Below are 20,519 nucleotides of genomic sequence, written 5' to 3'. Positions count from 1 at the left end.
GTTCAGACCTTCCTACTTGCACATCCGCACCCCAGGATGGCTTGGGGTGCAGGGAAGGGTGTGTGGACTCAGCTTCGAGGAGCTGTGGAGACTGGGGGCGATGCCACCTTCACCTGGGAGTAGATGACCGAGGAGGGCCGGGGTCTGGAAGGCTCCTGGCTGGTGGCCGGGCCATGCGAGGGCAGGTAGGTCCGGAGGAGCCCGAATGCGGAGTTTGAAGCCGCTGTGGGAAGAAAAGCAGCACTCAGCTGGCCAAGATGGCCCAGCCCTCTGGCCCGGCCCCATGCCCCCAACGTCCCCGACCCAGCCTGAGTCCCCTCCCCGCCCAGACGGCAGCATCCCTGTACCGCCAGGGCCCGTCCTGAGACCCCGGCCTCCAGCAGAGCCCAGCCTCTCCTCGTCTCCCGAGAGCACGGGAGTACGGTGCTAATGCTTGGAGTACGGTGGGAGAAATGACACCAGCCCCCCTGGGGTTAGTGTGAATTGGTGAGTGTGTGTGTGCGTGTGTGTATTTTCCAGTGTCCGTCTCGCGTGCCGGGTACGGTCCCGCCCGCTGTGAATGGACACAGAAGCCCACGGAGCGTATTTATTTACAGCACCTGGACCTGTACTGGGCACATAGGACCTTCACACATGTCGGTGGGACGCTAGGTGCTGTGATTGCTTTTACACACTGTCCTGATGGAATGGACCGGGACCCCAGCAGTGAGTCATCCTCGAGCGGCCGGGACTGCATCTCCACGTCTGCTCTCTCAACCCCGTGGGTTAGGGTGGGAGGCAGAGCCTGGCCCCGAGACGTCCGTGTCCCAGTCCCTGGAACCCGCGACTGGGTGACTTCACAGGGGACTTTGCAGACGCAATTAAGGTAAGCACTTTGCAATGACAGATTATCCTGGGTTCTCCAGGTTGAGATTTCGGGAAGAACTTTCCCAGCTGTGCTCAGAGGGAGACCGATTTGGACAAATGATCAGAGGGACACAGCACAGCACCTCCCACTTCGAAGACAGAGGAAGGGGCCCTGAGCTGGGGGGAGGGCTGTCCTTAAGAAGGTGGAAAGGGCAAGAAAGTGCATCTGCCCCCGGAGCCTCCAGAAAGGAGGGCAGCCAGGGCAGACCCTCAATGTGAGCCCGGGGGGGCCCGGGGGGCCCGGGGCTCCAGCACGGTAAGATAATGTATCGGTGACATTCGTCATGGCAGCAACAGAAAACTGACGGAGGGAGCACGGGAATGCTAGCCCGTGTTCTATGACAGGAGGGAAGGCCACAGCCTAACAAGGCAGGTGTCTCCTGAGGCCGTGGGTGGGGGATGGAGAGCGTGGCCTGTACGGTGGGGCCAGGGACCCCAGCAGGGCAGGCAGGTAGCAACCCCGCATGAGGGCGGCTCTGTGCTCCTTTGGCCCAGAGCTGCAGAAGCTGCACGCTGCACCTTTGAGTCAAGAGTCGCGGGTCTTACCTGCATGTCTGTTCCCCTGCTGAATCCGCACTTCCGAGTACATCACGTCTCCTGCTTTAGGGTTGACTGAGAGAGAAGGTGCAGTTTGAGAGAGCGACAAGGGCCTGGCCTCTTGTCCGAGCTAGTCCCCAGCCAGAGCTTGTCCTCCGCACAGCCCCATGGTCCCTGCCTGCCTCACCCCTGCCTGGACCAACCCTGGGGTCCCTGCTCAGGTGGGCGTCATTGGTCCTCACCATTGCTGTCCACCGGCTGCAGCTCCAGCCAGCCTGGAACATTGTAGTAGGTGGGCTCTTGGGAGTCGGAGTCTGAAGGGCTCCTGCGAGACAGAAACAGCCACGTCTCCCAGCAGCCCTGACGAAGCAGCTGTGGCCACCACTTCCTGCTGCCAGGTCTCTCTACCACCGGGTGGCCGCCAAGCCCGGACGCAGAACCGACCCCACATCCGAGGATCTGCTGTTAGGAGCGATCACGCTATAGATCACGACATCTGCAGACTTCATGGGCACCGGGTACATAGCAGGCACTGTGCTAATGTTTATACAAATATGAAGCTGATTCTGTCATTATCCTCTTTTATAGATGGAGAACGGGAGGGTTCTGAGAGGCGAAGTGACTTGCCCAAGACCACGCGACCACGAAGGACAAAAGCCAGGATTCCAACTCTTAGAGAGACCAGGATCTCAGAGAAATCGGTCATAATCAGGCCCAGAGGAGCTATGCGTGGTTTGGGTGCTGGGGCCATGGGCTTGCCCAGAGATGGACTGTGAGCCATGGCAGGGCTCCCAAGGTTAGCCTCTGAGATCCAAGATGGCAGCCCCTTCTTCATAGGCAGTGCCTCTGGGTGGCCGGTCATGTGACTCCATCTCTTAGGATGTCCCCGGAGCAGCTATTAGGTTGGTCATGGCCAGAGCTTTGCAGGCTGACCAAGCTGAGACTCGCTTAGGACACAGATGGATTCAGTCTTGTAGTGGTCACTCAGACCACCAAGGCAACAGGGGTAGAGAAGTACGTCACTAAATTTTATTTAGTACCTCTTGATGCAAGAAGGTGTATGTGGCTAAGGTGGTGGTGAGACCGTCCTGGCAATTGCTTTAACATATATGCCCAGGGAAACAGTAACATGAAGGTCATACAACCTACCTATCACACAACATGTCGCACAACCCAGCAGTGACCAGACCTGGTTCATTTTTATCCCCTGTGGGCATCTCATTAACCACACACAACACAGTCTGGGACATACCTGGCGGGGTCAGAGGTCAGCCTTCCTCCTGCAAAGGAAAACAGAGGGTCACTGGGGCCAGGAGAAGGGGGCCTTTCCAAGGGACACAGGTGCTCGGAGGGTCACGAGAACCTGTCGCAGGTCAGCGGGACTGGGAGGACCCGGCTCTGCTATGCCCAAGGGAGGTGGCAGATGGGGCAAGGTGGCTGGCCCTGGCTCGCGGTGGGGCACAGGTACACCCCGGAAGAGGATTTGTCAAGAGCAATGCTGCGTAGCTGCAGGTGGGAAACAGGTCTGAGCAGCTGCGGAAATACTGCCCATGAAACAACCAGCAAGTCATCAGGTCCCACTGGGTTTCTGTTCTCACTCCCATTTCTCGGTCTTTCTCCTCTTCCTCCCATTCCCTTGGGGCTTGTAAGGGTGCAGAGGGAGACATGCTGAGGTTTGTGCTGTGGATAAAGTCTGTCTCACGGAGGCATCTTCTGTGCACTGGGGCTGTTTGGGCAACTCTGTAAAGACGAATTCTGGGGAGGTGGGCGGGGAAGGTGGGCACTGGGACTGTGCAGGGGGAGGAGGTGCTGAGAACTCAGGGGTGCTTACGAAAGCAGCAGGAGCCTGAGGGGAGGGGGCGGGGAGGGCAGGGACTCAAGCGAAGCTAACCCACCTGCTCTCCTGGGCAGTCGGCAGTACAACAGCAGAGCCATGACCACGAGGCCCGCCACGCTGAGCAGGCCCCCGGCCACGCCTGTGGCAACAGGGCCACTTCTGCTCCCTGTCAGCCCTGGAGGGGAGACCCCGCGTGTGAGCTGGAGGGAGAGGCTCGTGGTCTCGCACTGCTCTGACCCCTGGAGCTGATGCCGGGGCCTAGGAGGGAGGAAGAATCCAGGCACCAGGACTGGGAGGCTAGACAGCCTCCCGGGAAATGGCTCTGCTCCCGGGGACGGGGCTCATGTCTGCGGCTGAGGCGGGGCTGGAGGGCCGGGCTGGGCGGGGCCCAGCGGTGAGCATCACGTCAGGGATCCTCCTTGGCCTCTGATCCCGCTCAAGCACTGTCCCTTCAGAAACGCGTCAGAAGAGGACCACATGGAGAACTCAGCTTTGTGTCCCTGTCCCTGAGAAACCGTGCCCAGCTCACGCATGATGAGGATTATCAGAACATCCTTGGAGGAGACAGCTGTCCACATCTGCGACCTGGGCACAGGAAACCTACCTGTGACGCTGTGTGTCACCGCCTCGCTGCGCTGGGCCCCCAGGCCGTTGTCGGCCTCACAGGAGTAGTTTCCAGAACGTTCTGCGGTCAGAGATAGGTTGAAGGACACTCCTCCTCCAGAGGGGGCCGAGCTGCTCCCCAGGATGATGTCCTCGTGGTAAAACCGGTACAGGATCGGGGGAGAGCCGCTCTGGGCCTCACAGCGAAGCTCCACCATGTCTCCCACCATGGCCCGGGTCCCGGGGGCCCTGAGGGTGAGGACGGGGCGGGACGCTGGGACTGAGGGAGACAAAAGTGAATATCTAAGTTCCTATTTCTAACATATTTGTAAACGAGCAGAAATCATAACAAGTGGCAGAGCGCAGACTTCAACCTTGGATTCAATCTCTTAGACGGAAACTCCTATGACAGACAAAACTAATGACCTTCATCCACAGACGCACAAAAATACCCAAAAATACCCAGCAGAGAAGTGCGGGAAGGTGTGAATTGCTGAAAACATCAAGTAGTCAATAGATAGATGAAGCGATGATTGTTTCTATTCCTAATTAAATATATACAATAAACACACCCACCAGAAGGGCAAAGCCTGAAGAGACAGATAATACTCTTGGGCCTGTGGACAAACAGACCTCACCACGCTCTGGAGGGACTGTGGATTTGAGACACTTTCTCGCATGGCAATAATTGCCTGATTTAGAATGCACATCACATTTGACCCCACAAATCTACCTGTAAGACTGCTTCCTTTAGGGATACTGACGTGAGTTAGGCAAAAGCATTTGTGCAAGGATTTCGGCGGACGAATTCTTATAATAGCTAAAAACTAGAGACAACCTTGTTAAGTGACTAATGAAATACAAGAGACATCCAAGATGTATTTTTTTTATGTGAAAATGCAAGTTGTAGAATTACATATAACCTGATTCTACCTCTGTGAAAAAAGGTTATATCTCTATGTTTATAGTATATTTGAATATTTCTAGAAAAATACCCACGACTTCAGCAACTTGGGGGTGGATATTTGGGGTTTTCTACATAGACTGTCATGTCATTTGCGGAGAGTGGAAGTTTGGCTTCTTCTTTGCCAGTCTGGATGCCTTTTATTTCTTCGAATTGTCTGACTGGTGAGGCTAGGACTTCGAGAAGGTATTATGCTAAAAGAAGTAAGTCAGTCAGAGAAAAACAAATACCATACAATTTCACTCCTATGTGGAATTTAAGAAACAAAATAGTGAACATGGGGGAAGGGAAGAAGAAATAAGATGAAAACAGAAAGGGAGACAAACCGTGAGAGACTCTTAACTCTAGGGAACAAGGGGGTTGCTGGGGTAGAGGGAGGTGTTGGGGGATGGGGCAACTGGGCGTTAAAGGGCCATATGATGTTGTATGCGACCGGTGAATCGCTAAACTCTGTCTCTGAAACTAATACTACATATGTTAACTAAATTAAATTTAAGTAAAATATTAAAAAAAAAAAGAAAATATCCATGAGACTCTCTTCTTCCCCATGAAATTATTAACAGTGGTTTTATCTTGGAAGTATGTGGACGTGAAGGTGTGTTTGTTCCTGCAGGGAGGTTGAGACCTTCACTTTTCATATTGTCCCTTTTGTGCCATTCATTTACTCATCATGAAGATTTATGTCTTCCTTCAGAATAATTGCTAAAAACTCGAAAGTTGAATACCCACCATTTGCATTGACATGTTTGGAACTGGAAGGAATTATGCTGAGTGAAGTAAGTCAAGCCGCGAAAGACACGTACCATGTGGTTTCACTCGTACGTGGAACGTAAGAAATAGCAGATAGGATGACGGGGAAGGGAGGGAAATCCGAAGGGGGAGAATTCAGAGAGGGAGACAAACCAGGAGAGACTCTGGACTGTGGGACCCAAACTGAGGGTTTCAGAGGGGAGGGGGATGGGGTAGCCAGGTGATGGATATTAAGGTGGGCATGGGTTGTAATGAGCACTGGGTCTTATAAACAACTAATGAATCACTGAATCATCAGAAACTAATGAGGTACTATATGCTGGCTAACTGAATGTAATACAAAAATAAAATACAATAAAAACTCAAAAGTTGTGTGAAAATACGGCCATAAAGGAATGTCACAATGCAGACTCAGGTGAAGACCTGGGTAGACCCATCCTTCAACATGGCTTTCCTATTGCCAGCTACATGTAAACTGGCTATTTTCTACCTCTAAACCTCTCTTTCCTCTCCTGCAAATTGGGGATAAAAGTGGTTTCACTGGTTTATCTTTAAGATGAAATGAGATATTACATGCTAAATACTAAGCACAGGGCCTAGTACAAGTAAGGACTCAGAGATGATGATGATGATGGTGATGGTGATGATGAAGGTGATGGTGGTGATGGTGGTGGTTATGGTGGTGGTGGTGGCAGTGGTGATGATGGTGGTGGTGGTGCTGGTGATGGTGTTGATGGTGATCATGAAGGTGATGGTGGTGATGGTAGTGTTATAGTGGTGACTACGGTGCTGGCAGTGGTGGTGGTGGTGTTGATGGTGATGGTGATGATGGTGGTGGTGGTGTTGATGATGGTGATGGTGATGATGATGGTGATGATGATGGTGGTGGGGGGGGGGTTTGTGATGATGATGGTGATGATGGTGGTGGTGGTGGTGGTGATGGTGATGGTGATGTTGGTGATGATGATGGTGATGATGGTGATGGTGGTTGGTTATGGTGGTGGCTATGGTGCTGGTGGTGGTAATGGTGGTGATGGTGATGCTGGTGGTGGTGATGGTGGTGATGGCAGTGGTGATGATGGTGATGACCAGAACACTCATCTCAACTGCCCTTTGTATACTTTTGCTATACCCCAGTTCTCCCTAAAAGGAATCTGGAGGTTGGAACAGCCAGTAGGGGCCATCGCAACAGGTTCAGAGCTCACAAGTAGCAGATTTCCTTTGGATATAATACTTAATGTCAAAAGGTCAGAGGGCAGTGTAAAGAATGGAGGGATTTGGTGGAGGGCTGGCTGATTCCATCCAGGCCATCTAACTTTCACCGCTCTGTGAGGGTTTCCTGTGTCCCCATTGCTTTAAGAATCATTTTGTAAACAGGACTGGCTTTGTCTCCCGAAGGGCTATGCACAGACTTAATGTTAATACAGAGTTTTTAATATGGAAGTTTGAGGCATGTTTATATTTATGGTAATAAAAGAAGCATAAGAGTAGAGGCTTGTGAGGGTCAAAGAGAGAAAAACCTTTCTGACAGAGGCATAATATTCCATAGTGTATATGGAGCACATCTTTCTTATCCATTCGTCTGTTGAAGGGCATCTTGGTTCTTTCCACACTTTGGAGACTGTGGCTGTTACTGCTATAAACACTGGGGTACAGATGGCCCTTCTTTTCACTACATCTGTATCTTTGGGGTAAATACCCAGTAGTGCAATTGCAGGGTCATAGGGAAGCTCTATTTTTAATTTCTTGAGGAATTTCCACATTGTCACCAACTTTTCTATCAACACGGATGGGACTGGAAGAGATCATGCTGAGTGAAATAAGTCAAGCAGAGAGAGTCAATTATCATATGGTTTCACTTATTTGTGGAGCATAACAAATAGCATGGAGGACAAGGGGAGATGGAGAGGAGAAGGGAGTTGAGGGAAATTGGAAGGGGGAGGTGAACCATGAGAGACTACGGACTCTGAAAAACAATCTGAGGGTTTTGAAGGGGAGGGGGGTGGGAGGTTGGGGGGACCAGGTGGTGGGTATTAGGGAGGGCACGGATTGCATGGAGCACTGGGTGTGGTGCAAAAACTATGAATACTGTTACGTTGAAAAGAAATAAAAAATAAAGAGAAGAGAGAGAGAGAGAGAGAGAGAAACCCAGATAAGGGATGGCTAAATTTTTTTTTTGGAGTAGAGAGACATATTTTCAAAGTTTAGTAATTTCTCTTTCACAAGCATAACTACAGATCAGTCTAGAGTTTATTGCCTAAAAAGACTTTGGATGTCTAGTGAGGTGTTTGGATCCCATACAGGAAGAGGGACCTGGGCTTGAAGATGGGGCAGGATTCCTGCCAGCAGGAATTCCCCGGGGTTGGGCTATCTCACCAACAGTGGGGGTGTCAGAACTCCCCTCTGGCTGCTGGGGAGAGAAGGCGTGCCACACTTGGTGATGCTACTGTGGACGGGACCAACCTACCTGTGACGCTGAGTAGCACTGTCTTGCTACGCTGGGCCCCCAGGCCATTGTCGGCCTCACAAGAGTAGTTTCCAGAACGTTCTGCGGTCAGAGAGAGGTTGAAGGATGCTCCTCCTCCAGAGGGGGCCGAGTTGCTCCCCAGGGTGACGTCCTCGTGGTAAAACCGGTACCGGATCGGGGGAGAGCCACTCTGGGCCTCACAGTGAAGCTCTACTACATCCCCCACCACGGCCTGGGCCCTGGGCACCCTGAGGGTGAGGACGGGGTGGGACACTGGGACTGAGGGAGGAAAAATAGTTAATCATCAGTTTCTACTGTGGAAGTATGTTCCTCCAGAGGAGAGAGCTTTCAAACTGGAAACTGTTTTCTGTAGCTTTCAGGGACTTTGTGACACTACTCAGAACCCAGCTGTAATTTGTGTGGATCTGAAGAAACAATGACATTGGTGTGGTGCTATGTGTGGCACCGGGGTTGGGTATGCAGCTGCAAGTGTGTTTGGGGAATCTGAAAACAAAGATTCAGCTGACTTCTGGGAAATCAAAAGATAATTGGGGAAAAGGAGAAATCGGTGCCATCAAAAGTAGGAACAGGAGAGACCTGTTACTCACGCAGCCAGGGATGGCACTGAGCGTCTGGGAGGGAGTAAGGCGTCAGTGAGCCGGGGCTCTGCTGGGGTCTGAGGAAGGGGTGATTCAAAGGGTTGAAGGACAGGAGGCTGTGCTCAGGTTATTGGAGCCACGGCGGACATGGCAGTGTGGCTGATGTGGAGCAGATGCCAAGCCACGGTGTTGAGTGGTTCACCCATGTGCACGTTAGAGTCATGGACTGATGGCCGAATGCAGGGTGGAGATGCCAAGTCGGCACTGAATGGGGCATGGCAGGGAGATCAGCCCATGACAGGGCCAGGTGGAGACTGTGCTATGGCTGAACGCTCAGGGACAGGTAAGAAGTCAGAAGAGGACATCAGAAGTCTTCTAGCCAGACCTCCTGGTGCCCAGAGAAATTGACCTCCCGAGCCCAGAGAAATTAAAGGGCCAATGGGTGAGTGAGTTGGCCTTTTTATGGATTATCGGACAGAGGGAACCCCACTTAAATCTGTGAGGTGAGACACACTGTACTTGTAATTTCCTTTCTGGTTGATCATTGTGGACTAGGATGCAGTTGGTGCCCTGAGAGCCTTTGCGTCTATGTTAGGGAAGTTTGGGTCACAGTGGCTACGGCGTTGCTTCTAGGAAGTGCACAGCAAGCAAAGGGAAGGTGCAGGTTCCCGAAAATGCAGACTCCAGAGCTCCCAGATGGAGGCTGTTTGGGCAGTAGGCCTGCTGTGATGTCCCAAGCCAAAGGGTCCCGTGGGACCTCTGATCTTGGCTCCTGGGGAAGGTGGGGGCACGGTGGGCCCAGTTATGCTGCAGTTGGGGTGGTCAACTCACCTGTGACACTGAGTGAGGTCTCCTCGCTGTGCTGGGCCCCCAGGCCATTGTCGGCCTCACAGGCATAGTTTCCAGAATGTTCTGCGGTCAGAGAGAGGTTGAGGGACACTCCTCCTCCAGAGGGGGCCCAGTTGCTCCCCAGGATGACATCCTCATGGTAAAACCGGTACAGGATCGGGGGAGAGCCCCTCTGGGCCTCACAGCGAAGCTCCACCATGTCTCCCACCACGGCTCGGGTCCTGGGTGCCCTGAGGGTCAGGACAGGGCGGGACGCTGGGACTGAGGGAGGAAAAATAAGGTAGTTGACATCAGGATCTTTTCACATTTCCTTTATTTTCATTTTTTCAGAGATTACCCCTGGAGAGCATCTGTGGCACGTACTAGATCTTTCCTATGTGTAAGAACACCGGTTCACACCAACAGTAAGCAAACACATGACACATACAGGCACACAGGTCCTGGTCTCCAGCCGGGTTTTCCCCTCAGCAGCGCGTCCCGAGCATCCTTCCACATCACTCTTACGGGTGTATCTCCTCCACCTTTAGAGACCAACTTCACCTGGGTGTAATTTGTACACAACAAAAGGCAACCCTTTCAAGTGTACAGTTTGATAATTTGGGGGTGAATACTGCTTGATTAGTTTAATAAGCACAAATCCTTCCAGTGTGTGGATTCACCGTGGTGCACCGGGGGATGCCCCGACCGGGAATGTCCATGTCCTCCTCCTGCAGATGATGCCACGGGCCACAGTCCTGCATCTCCACCCTGGCCCATGTGTGCCCATGCTGCTTAGGATAAATTCCTAGGAGTGGGATTTCTGGGATGAGGAATATGAACTTCACAAATAAGCATATATTATGCTTACGCTACATTATTATTCAAAAGCTTTGGGCCGGTTTGCATTTGCACTAAGGGAACGTAAGAATTCCTATTCCCACACTCTCACTGGTGTGAATCATAGAAGTGCAAAGGCTTACTTATTGCTCCTTCTCTACTCCTAAGCCTCAACTCCACAGTTACTCCCTCTGAACAGCTCAGTCACTGCCTCCTGTGGGACCCTGTGGTCTAAGACTGGGTGTTTCCAGGGCTGCTGGTGAACTACAATCCATTGATGAGAAGTTACCGCCTGTAAAGGATTCAGACATTATTGACAAAGCAAAAGATTTGAAAACTCTTAATTTTTCAAAATGTATCCAGTCAAGTCTTTTCTTTGGTTTTCTGCTACGAAATAAGGATCATAATCACGAGAGACGTGTTGTTCTTTTATTTCTTCTGCTCCCTTAGAACAACTGCCTTTTCTTTGTTACATGTATTTTTTACCTTTTTTGGCACTTTCTGTAACCATAATTCTCACAGTTGATTAGCCTTTGTTTTTATTTCTGAACCCGTGGTTGTCAGCCCTATTTATACAATATTCTCACCTAAGCATGTGTTAAGAAATATCGATTCTGAGGTCACATCTGAGAGATTCTAAGTTTAATTGGTCCAGAGAGAGGCTTAGTAATGAGCCTGCTTCAGAGCTTCTAACTGATTCTCTGAGCTGAGCTCCAGCTGCGGAAAGATATTCAGTGCATGCATTTTATATCACAGTGAAGTAAGTTTGAGTCCTTTGTATCAATTCCTAATTTGTCTGGCTGGTTTCTGTCATCAAGTGATTTTTTTAAAAAAATATTTTATTTATTTATTTGACAGACAGACATCACAAGTAGGCATAGAGGCAGGCAGAGAGAGAGGAGGAAGCAGGCTCCCCGCTGAGCAGAGAGCCCGATGTGGGGCTCTGTCCCTGGACTCTGAGATCATGACCTGAGCCCAAGGCAGAGGCTTAACCACTGAGCCACCCAGGTGTCTCTCATCAAATAATTTTTTAAAAAGGGTTTAATAGACACTACGTTCCCTGGGTCCCTGCATGTCTGAGTATGACTTGCGGATTTGGTTTAGAATTCTCGGTTCTCTTTCCTCTCTTCGAAGTCCCAGGACCCTGGGATCATGACCTGAGCCTAAGGCAGACGCTCAACGACCGAGCCCCCAGGCGCCCAGAACACTAAAATTTCTTAAATCATCTCTTTACATCTTTACATCATCTCTTCACACTTTATATTGGGGAAAATGCCTTCTTTTGGTCATTCTTGATTTCCATGATTGAAAACAAGGGTTATCAAGGAGACAGAGAGCCTTCACATCCACAGGCTCAAAGATAAGGCCATCCGTACCGAGACCCACGCGTTCCTAAGATCAGCACATCACCCCTTTGCACACTCAGCAGCCGCCATCTCCAGCTGCACTCACGCGCTGACTAACACCCACTCCCACAGCCCTCAGGGTGCCTCTCCAAGCTCCCCCATGAGCGGCGATGGAGCCCGTCATGGTGGTGCTTTCTCTTGCTGGGACAGGTAAGTGAGCCCAGCTTTGCAGCCCGCACGGTTTTCCCCAGCTGTCCTCTCTGGGTCTTTGACTGGTGCATCTCCTACCTTTCTTCCAGAGCATCATGAATTCCTGGCCCTTGGGTTCCTGTTCCAACTCAAATCACAGAACTCTGGGGCTGCCACAGACACTAATTATTGTCTTATCTAACTACCAATATAAGGTGAAAACAGTAGGACGAAGAAAGTTTAAATGTTTCGCCCAAATTACGAACCAATGATGTTCATAGCCAGAGCTTGTATTCAGGTTTTCTGACTCATACTTAGATCTGATGACCCAAATGTTTTTCAGGCACCCTGGCTCTTTCTAGGAAACCTCAGAATCTGTGCTATGCCTCTAGTTCCCTAAAACAAGCATTTTCTGAAACAGACTTCCTTATGTGTCATGTCACCTCCGTACTTTGTTAGGCTAATGGTGGGCAGTAGCCTGGCCGTGGCCTTGGTGGGTGGTTAGACCAGGGAGAGCCGCTCACTGTTTCGGCAATGAGCCACCCAACATTGGCAGCCCAGGCAGAGAGTGGAATCCAGAGCGAGGGGTCCCACCCAGAAGCTGATTCGTCGACGCGGGGAGCTGCAGAAGCTGTGAGTCAGGAGAAGTCATGGGGGTGGAGTGGAGGATGCCCAGGAGCGACAGGGATGATGGACAGAGACACGAGGAGAACAGCTGGTGGCCCGGGAGTCCCGTGACGGGAGCATCTAGCCTGTCGCGTGTTAACATAACCTGCTTTTGAGAAGTAAGCCCTATTCTGAGACATTGCTCATCTCTTCCGTGGGTCTGCACGTGTTGTGTTTCTTGTTTTACGCACTCCCTGGGTGTCCAGCCAGCAAGTCTCCCCCCTCTGGGGATGCCCTGTCTCTGTTTCCTTCTGAGGGGGAAGGAGCCCCTCAAGGTCTCTCGGTCATACGTCAGCCTCTCGGAAGAGCCGATGCACCAGTGGACGACCAGACTCTCACTCTCTCGTAAGCAAAGATCCCAGTGTAAATAGAAGCGACTTCACTCTGAACATGACACCGTTTTGGTGGCTACATGAGTCACCATGAACTGTACACCCCTGATTTGTATACTTTTCTGAATGTGTGTCATACTTCAACACAAACTTTAAAGATGTAATACCGTAAAATGAAACTTATTTTAAAGGGTTGGGACACAGCATCACGGAAACTCCAGAAAGCCCTTCCCCCTTCCCTCGTCCACCCTGCTGTGAGCTCTTGAACCTCTTGGGAACTCTGGAGAAGCTGACTTGTCCCCCTGACTGTGCTTGTGGCTTCGTGAGCGCATGTGTTAGTGGGGAAAGCAGGAGATGCTTCTGTGCATTGAGTTAAGAAAAAATGGTCTTGGGGACTGAACCTACAGGGCAGGAGAAAATAATTTGAGGGAACACATTCATCTGGCAAAAGCTGGGGAGTACGTTGAGCTACCGGGGTTCTGGCTGAGCCAGGGCTGCGTGAGGGCTGAGGCCCAGGCAGCTGGTTCTATAGAAAGGGAGCTGCCAGGGCCACCAGGTGGGTGGTGGGGGTAGGGGGGCGGCAGGGACTGGAAGGTACATGCAGACTTCGGAAGGGGCAGTGTGAGGGGCGAGAACTGAGTCACCTCCCCTGACTTCAGCCACGAAGTGCTCAGTGCAGGTGCAGGAGATTGCAGACGAGAATAGAGTCCCTGGTGTGCCGGCTGTCTCGACACTTACCGCATGGGGCCTCAGTTTCGTCTTCTGTAAAATAGGGACACAAGAGTAGAAGACGAGTGACCAGTAGGCATCCAGGGCTTACCTGTGACAGACAGGCTCTCGGGGTCACTGCGCTGGGGGCCAAAGCCATTGTCCGCCGTGCAGAAGTAGGTCCCGGAGTGCTCTGCAGTCAGAGTAACACTGAAGGAGTCTCCTCCTGCAGAGGGGGCCGAGCTGCTCCCCAGGGGCACGTCTCCGCGATAAAACTGGTACAGGATGCGGGGCGAACCTCTCTGGGCTTGACAGGAAAGCATCAGCCGGTCTCCCTCCACAGCTCGGGGTCCGGGAGGGCTGAGGGTGAGGACAGGACGAGACACGGGGACTGAGGAGAGAAACGTCAGTCAGCAGTGCTCCTCTGCATGTCCGTCACGGGCCAGTCTCAGCCCTGCCCTCCACGCTGGCCTTTCCCTTTCCCGTCACCCACAGCCCCTTCTCCACAAACACCCCCCTTGTTAGGTGACCTCAGTCCCATTTTCCAGTGTACATGATGCTCTTGGGGAAGAAGTTTCTTATTTTGCTGCTGCCAGGCGCCACGCTTACCTGTGACCCTGGTAGACTTGCCTCTCCCCTGCCCAAGGAGGGTCCCCCCCCCCCCCAGTCCAGCTGCCTCTGTCTGTCCCAGATGCAGATGCTCTCGCTGGACTGGCTCCTTCCAAGTTCCACTTAGATGTGTTCCATCCCCTGCACGCAGGAGAATCCACAAACACAACTACCAGGCCCGTGTTCGCTCTTCCCGCCGGCGCCTTTCTCCCTGGTTCTGAGGACCGAGCTCTGAAGGACGGGGCTACACTTACTGTCTCCACTTCTCTTCATCCCACTTCTTTTTCTGTGTGCATTGAGACCTGCTTTTTATCCCCACCGATCTATAAAGCGGGTTTTCTGTGTCGGTGATGATAATGGTACTATAGGGCTTCCTTGCGCGTGCCCGGTGTGTGTGCGTTTGTCTTAGGTGATCGCAAACAGGCACGCGAACCGTTACTGAATTGCCAAAGAGTCCTGTGGGGCAGGCGCGCTTATGGACCCTGTGGTACGGAAGAGGAAGCTGAGGCCCGTCGCTGTAGGTGGTGAGGCAGCCGGCGTGCTCAGCACTCCGCTCTCGTCTGCATCCTGCTTCTGCATTCGGTGCTTTGTGGCTGGACTCAGGGGCAGTGACTCAGTCCTCGCCTCTCACCAGCTCTCAGCTCTGCTTTGCCTGAACTGGCCCCTGTCTTCTGCTCAAGCTGTCTCTTCCCTTGGTTTCCGTGGGACACGCGGACACGGCACCTTCTCTGCCAGCCACGGTTCTCAGGGGCTTTCCCCCTCCACGGGGCTGGCCTGGGGTCCGGACTGGCCTCTCTTCTGGGGCCTCTGCTCTGATCCTGGCTGCTCCCCAGACAGTCTTTTCTGCCATCCATGCTCACCTGTAGTGACCCTGCACTGACCCTCCCAGCGCGAAACTATTCGCAGACCCCAGAGCTCCCTTCAGGATGAAGCTCTAGTGTCCCCAGGTCCTGGCCCTGGACCACTCCCTTCCTTCCCGCAGGCCTTCAGCACCTGCCCCTGCCTGGGCCACAGCCTCTTGCTGTCCTTCCCCACTTCCCATGACACGCTATCCAGCCGTCAACTCGTGCGCAGACTCCCCCAGAATCCTCTCAGGGCACAGGAGACATTGGGGTTCCTTCTGCCCACCTACAGCCCAGGTACTCATAGCCCTTGGACTGGTCTTGCTCTATTGCAGTCCACACCTTCTGCGTGACCCCAGAACTGTGTGCCCAGGCCACGCAGGCTGGCCTGAGGCGTCCATAGGTGGAGCGCAATCCGGCCCCAGGGCCCTCCTGCCTTAGGCGAGCAGAGGCGCCCTCACGCAGAGCCTTCCACCCGGGAGGGCGCTCCCGGAGATGCCACTGGCTATGCCCTCGGCTGTCCAGACATCAGAGCCATGTCTCCCCGGTCTTTCCTCTGAGGGTCCCATAGGACTCCCGGGTCTATTTCCTCATAATGCTTTGTGCATCTGCTGCGGGAGGGGCTGGATTCAGGCTTGTCTCTGGCCTGGCTGTGCTTTTTCTACAGACGAGGAAAGGGAGTCTGCTCTGGTCCTGAGCCAGGACTGGGCTCCGCACTGGTCCGGGCCTGCACCTTCCAGTCCCCGCCCCCAGCACTGCGCCTGGACTCTGTTCTCCATGGACAGCACAATGCTCAAGGCTCCATGGAACCCATTTTGTAACGTGGACACCCGCTTTTGTGGCCTTGGGGCCTGACGCCGGTGGGCAGGCTGAGCCACCTCGGCTCTCCAGGCCCCCGCGTGGCCTCCCGCCTGACCGCCGGAGCCCATCTGGCCGCACACACTGTCAGTCCTCACATGCCTGAGCAGGAGGGGCGTCTGTGGGGAACCTCGCGTCCTGCTGCCGGCCGTGTGTCTTTTGTGGCTCTTACCCCATTGTGATCAATATGTGATGTTAGGCGGACAAGAAACACCTGCGAGCCCCTGGGGACTGATTCTGTAGTTTCTGAGAACACCGGGCAGCGGGAGAGTCACAGGACAAGTGGTGAGAAAGAGGAAAAGTTCTGGCTCCTCAAGGGTCTGGGCGGAATGGAGGTCGCTACCCTGCGCCAGTGGGATGCGCAAAGACGGGGCAGCCGACCCCAGAGCCAGGACATCCGGAAGCGGAGGAAGAGGCAGAGGCTCTAGAAGGTGGGGACATGCTTCTGACCGGGTTGGGGACTGACCATCCAGGGCTTACCGGTGACAGAGAGGGACACCGGCTGGCTGCGCCGGATACCCAGGCCGTTGTCTGCGGTGCAGAAGTAGGTCCCGGAGTGCTCTGCCTTCAGATAGAGCTGGAAGGTCGCCGTTTCCCTAAAAGTGACCTTCGTCTTCCTGAGAACCACTTCTTCATGAAGAAACTGGTACTCGATCGGGTAAGAGCCTGTCTTGGCTTCACAGGAAAGTGTCAGCCAGTGTCCTTCGACAGCGTGGGTGCTGGGAGGGCTGAGGGTGAGGAGAGGGGGAGACACGGGGACTGAGGAGAGAAACGTCAGTCAGCAGGTGCGCCTGTGCGGGTCCGTCACGGGTCAGTCCAAGCTCGCCTTTCCCCTTCCGTCACCTGCGGCCCCTCCGCCCCACGGACCCCCTCTTGTTGCGCGATCTCGGTCCCATCTTCCAGTGTCAATGATGGTCTTGGGGAAGAAGTTTCTTCCAGGCCCTTACCTGTTCCTTCCTCCCGCCAGGGGCCCTGGACCCCTCCCCTGCCCAGTCCAGGGGTCTTCCTCTCTGCCCCTGTTTTCCACTTCTCCGCTCACTGGGGCTGGACTCAAGGGTCCACCCTTCACCCTTCTTTCTACCAGAGTCACACACACTTCCAGACCCTGTCCCCTGTTGCTCTGTTCTCCCGGCGCCCAGCCTGACTCCCTCTGTTTCCAGAAGAGAGGACAGAGTTAGGTAGAAGCTCACAGGCCCGTCTGCAGCCACTCTGCCAGCTGTTTCCAGAGCCCGCTAGGACCTCGATCTGTCTCCTGAGCCCTGGTCCTAGCGCTGAATCCCTTGTCTTCTTGGGAGTGCGCTGGAGTTGGCCCTGCGTGCAGGGACACCCCTGTAGAAGCTATGACCTCTCACGGCCACGCCTGACCGAACAGCCTTGAGTGCACCGGTGAAGGAGAGATTGGTCTGCTGGCCTCCACACCCCTGGCCACATCTTTGGCGTAAGCATGACGCCCCCACCCACCTCTGGATCCCACCAGGGGCGCCTATTGGTTATTGTCAACAATTAACTGATGCCTGGGAAGGAGACACCTCCATATCCCTGGGGGACAGGAGAGAAAAGGGGAGGGAGAGAGAGAGAAAGAGAGGAAGGGGGGAGGGGAGAAGGGTGGAGATGCTGCAGACACACTGAGGGCGCTGGTTCCTGGGCTGCACAAAGCACGAGGCCCACAGAAGACAGGCATGTGTTCAGGCATCCGAGAGCCGGTGGAGACATCGGGATGTGTCATCAGCAGAACTCTGTTCCCTAGAAATGCGTATGTTGAAGCCCTAACCCCCCGTGTGGCTTATTTGGAGATGGGATCTTTGAGGGGATCATCAAGGCTAAAGGAAGCTATAATGCGGGGCCCTGATCAGATAAGGCTGGAATCCTCAGAGAGCAGGAGGACACGCGGAACGGGAAACTGGGGGATGGTGGCCAGTGATGGGACAACCTGACCTCAGACACCAGTCTGCTGGTGCCTTGATCTTGGACTCGTAGCCCCCAGAACTCTGAGCGAGTACGGTTCTGTCGTGCAAGCCAAACAGCCTGGGGTGCTTCGCTCAGGCAGCTGGGCCGACGCGAGCAGGCGACTTGGGGGGGAGCAGGAGGCGGGTAAGGGGAGAGGTAGGTTGGGTGGCAGGAGGAGGACTGAAGCCGGGAGTGGTGGGGCTTTTAGAGCCGGACCGAGAGGGCGACCGAGGGCTGATGTGAGGCTCTGCCGGGCTCCTCCCAGCAGATCTCAGCACCTGCCCACACTTACTCCGCACGGGCAGCTGGAGTTTCTGGCTGCTTTTGCGGACCCTGGAAGACACTGTCTTTGCCTCACACCAGTAATGCGATGGGTCTTCATTCCCCACGACGGAGGGTATTGAGGTTCTCAGAGAGCCCTTCCAGCCTGACCCCAAGCGCCGGTAATCTCTGAAGAATTGGAACCAGAGTTGGACATCTGACTTCTGAGGGGCGAGCTGGGTCTCACAGGTCAGGATCACTGGTTCCCCGGGGTTGGGCGAGGAGGGGTTGGCCCTCAGTATGGGTCGTGGAAACAGCTCTGGAGAGAAGAATCCCAACAGGCCCCAGAGCAGTGAGGCCTGGAGCAGCTCTGGAGAGAAGCACAGCTTGTCTGCGGCCGCCGAGAGCAGAGGGAACAAAGAGGGGGCGCCACGACCCCCGTGCTCTTCAGCGCAAAGCACGCTTGCACTCTCTCTGATGCTTGCGGGAACGAGCCCTGAGGTTTGGTGATGCCCCAGCTCACCCTTCTCCTCCTCGACCACCTCAGGGACCTTCCTTCCCAGGAGCCCTCCTCACAAATGACAAAGGCTTTACCTTGGATTTGGATTCTGACTGCGTCTGACGAAAAAGCGCGACCATGGGTCTCAGATCCAAAACAGCGATATTCTCCATTATCCTTCAGATCTGCGTGGTTGATGTGGAAGCTGGATTTTTTACCAAGGTCTATCAGCTTATTGTCATTCTTGTACAGGGTCCTGGTCTTCAGGGATAAACCTGGCTTTTCTTGGCACGTCAGAGTCAGAGAGTCACCTTCAAACACGGACGAGGGAGCCTGCAGGATCAGCTCAGCTGCAGGAGACACCAGGATGGCCGTTGGGGGCCGTCCACGGATTCTCCCTTCCTGTCATTATTATTCCAAACAGGTTTTATAGGGTAGGGGATGGGGAAAAGAAAGCATACAGTAATTACAATTCCTTTCGTCCTGATTTAAAATGAGCACATACGCCCCAGTCAACTTGGAAAGCAGAAACGTAAGTCACAATCTTCTCTCAGGCGTGCACTCTTCTGGTGCTCTTCTCCGCGGGCCAGTTCGGGAGAGTCGGGGTGTGCTGTGCTCGCTTTAGGACATCGGAATAGTGTGTGTCTTTCCTAACTTGTTCTTTCACTCACTGTGCTGTGAACACTTTGCCGTCAATCTCTTGACCGAACCTGACCTCTAATGGCCTTCAAGTTTTCCCTCACTGTGACATGATGTGATTTACTTAGGGAGTTTCCTTCTTTACCATTTGAGTCCCTTCCGTTTGGGGGGTGCATATCTATGATTTCAGAAGGTCGATTCCGAGGAGGGCAATTGCCACTTCAAAGAGGACAAGCATCTAATTTGCTCCTTGTTACTACCACACTGCTTCCTTGTTTGCAAAAGAAACAGCATTATAACTGCTTCAAATTCCAGACAGGTGGCCTTAGGGCACAGGAAAAAAAAGAGAGATGTTTCTTCCTTGTCCCTTGCTTTCTATATACGGTTGACCCTTGCACAATGTGGGGGTGGGCACGGATCCTCCACGCAGTGGAAAATCAGAGTATAACTTTTGACTCCTCCAGAACCCAACTACTCATAGCCACCTGTGCCAGAAACCTTAGTGACAACATGAATGGTCAACGGACATGTATTTTGTATGTTCTCTGTATTACAGACTATATTCTTATAACGAAACGAGAGGGAAATGTTAACTACGAAAATCATAAGGAAGAGGAAATACATTTATAGCTCTGTCCTATAACAAAACCAAACAAACCCCCCGCCCCCCAAAAAAACCTGCAGGTAAGTGGATCTGTGCAAGTCACACCCATGTTGTTCATGGGTTAGCTGTACCTCTATCTGTCTGCCTGTCTATCTATCTGTCTGCCTGTCTATCTATCTGAAAAATTCTCATGCTGCCTATTATTCCAAGTAAATCTTTTAAAAAAAAAGATTTTGTTTATCTGAGAGAGAAAAAGAGAGAGAGAGAGCATGAGTAGGGGAGCTGCAGAAGGAGAGGGAGAAGCAGACTCCCCCCGGAGCAAGGAGCCCAATGCAGGACTCGATCCCAGGACCCTGGAGTCATGACCTGAGCAGAAGGCAGATGCTTAACCCACTGGGCCACCTAGGCGCCCTTCCAAGTAAATCCTATAAGCTTAAAATTACACATAGATTCAGAACCTATTCAAATAAATTTCTTTTCAAATTTCCTTTTACCTAAGTCACACACACTCCAAAGTTTATAGCAGCAATGTCCACAGTAGCTAAAACATGGAAAGAGCCCAGATGTCCATTGACAGATGAACGGATAACGAAGATGTGGTATTGGAATGGAATATTACTCAGCCACCAAAAAGAATGAAACCTTGCCATTTGCAATGATGTGGATGGAACTAGAGGCTATCATGCTAAAT

The 20,519-nt window shown here is 52.9% G+C and overlaps 1 protein-coding gene across 1 annotated transcript in view; it reads right to left on the bottom strand.

Annotated features, from left to right (window-relative positions):
- Window positions 1-20,519, bottom strand: part of FCRL5 (Fc receptor like 5) — a 32,798-nt gene that overhangs the window by 995 nt on the left and 11,284 nt on the right. Inside the window, exons 4-15 of the mRNA XM_059413586.1 lie at window positions 18,681-18,935; window positions 18,118-18,405; window positions 16,359-16,637; window positions 13,682-13,960; window positions 9,495-9,773; window positions 8,065-8,343; window positions 3,885-4,163; window positions 3,339-3,455; window positions 2,696-2,723; window positions 1,686-1,768; window positions 1,453-1,518; window positions 114-223 (exon numbers count right to left, since the gene is read on the bottom strand). Of these exons, the coding sequence (XP_059269569.1) occupies window positions 114-223; window positions 1,453-1,518; window positions 1,686-1,768; window positions 2,696-2,723; window positions 3,339-3,455; window positions 3,885-4,163; window positions 8,065-8,343; window positions 9,495-9,773; window positions 13,682-13,960; window positions 16,359-16,637; window positions 18,118-18,405; window positions 18,681-18,935 (2,342 nt within the window). The remainder of the gene's footprint in view (window positions 1-113; window positions 224-1,452; window positions 1,519-1,685; window positions 1,769-2,695; window positions 2,724-3,338; window positions 3,456-3,884; window positions 4,164-8,064; window positions 8,344-9,494; window positions 9,774-13,681; window positions 13,961-16,358; window positions 16,638-18,117; window positions 18,406-18,680; window positions 18,936-20,519) is intronic.

Source organism: Mustela nigripes, chromosome 10 (assembly GCF_022355385.1).
Source record: "Mustela nigripes isolate SB6536 chromosome 10, MUSNIG.SB6536, whole genome shotgun sequence".
NCBI lineage: Eukaryota > Metazoa > Chordata > Mammalia > Carnivora > Mustelidae > Mustela > Mustela nigripes.
Note: the sequence above shows the minus strand (reverse complement) of the source record. Positions and strands in the feature narration are given on the sequence as shown.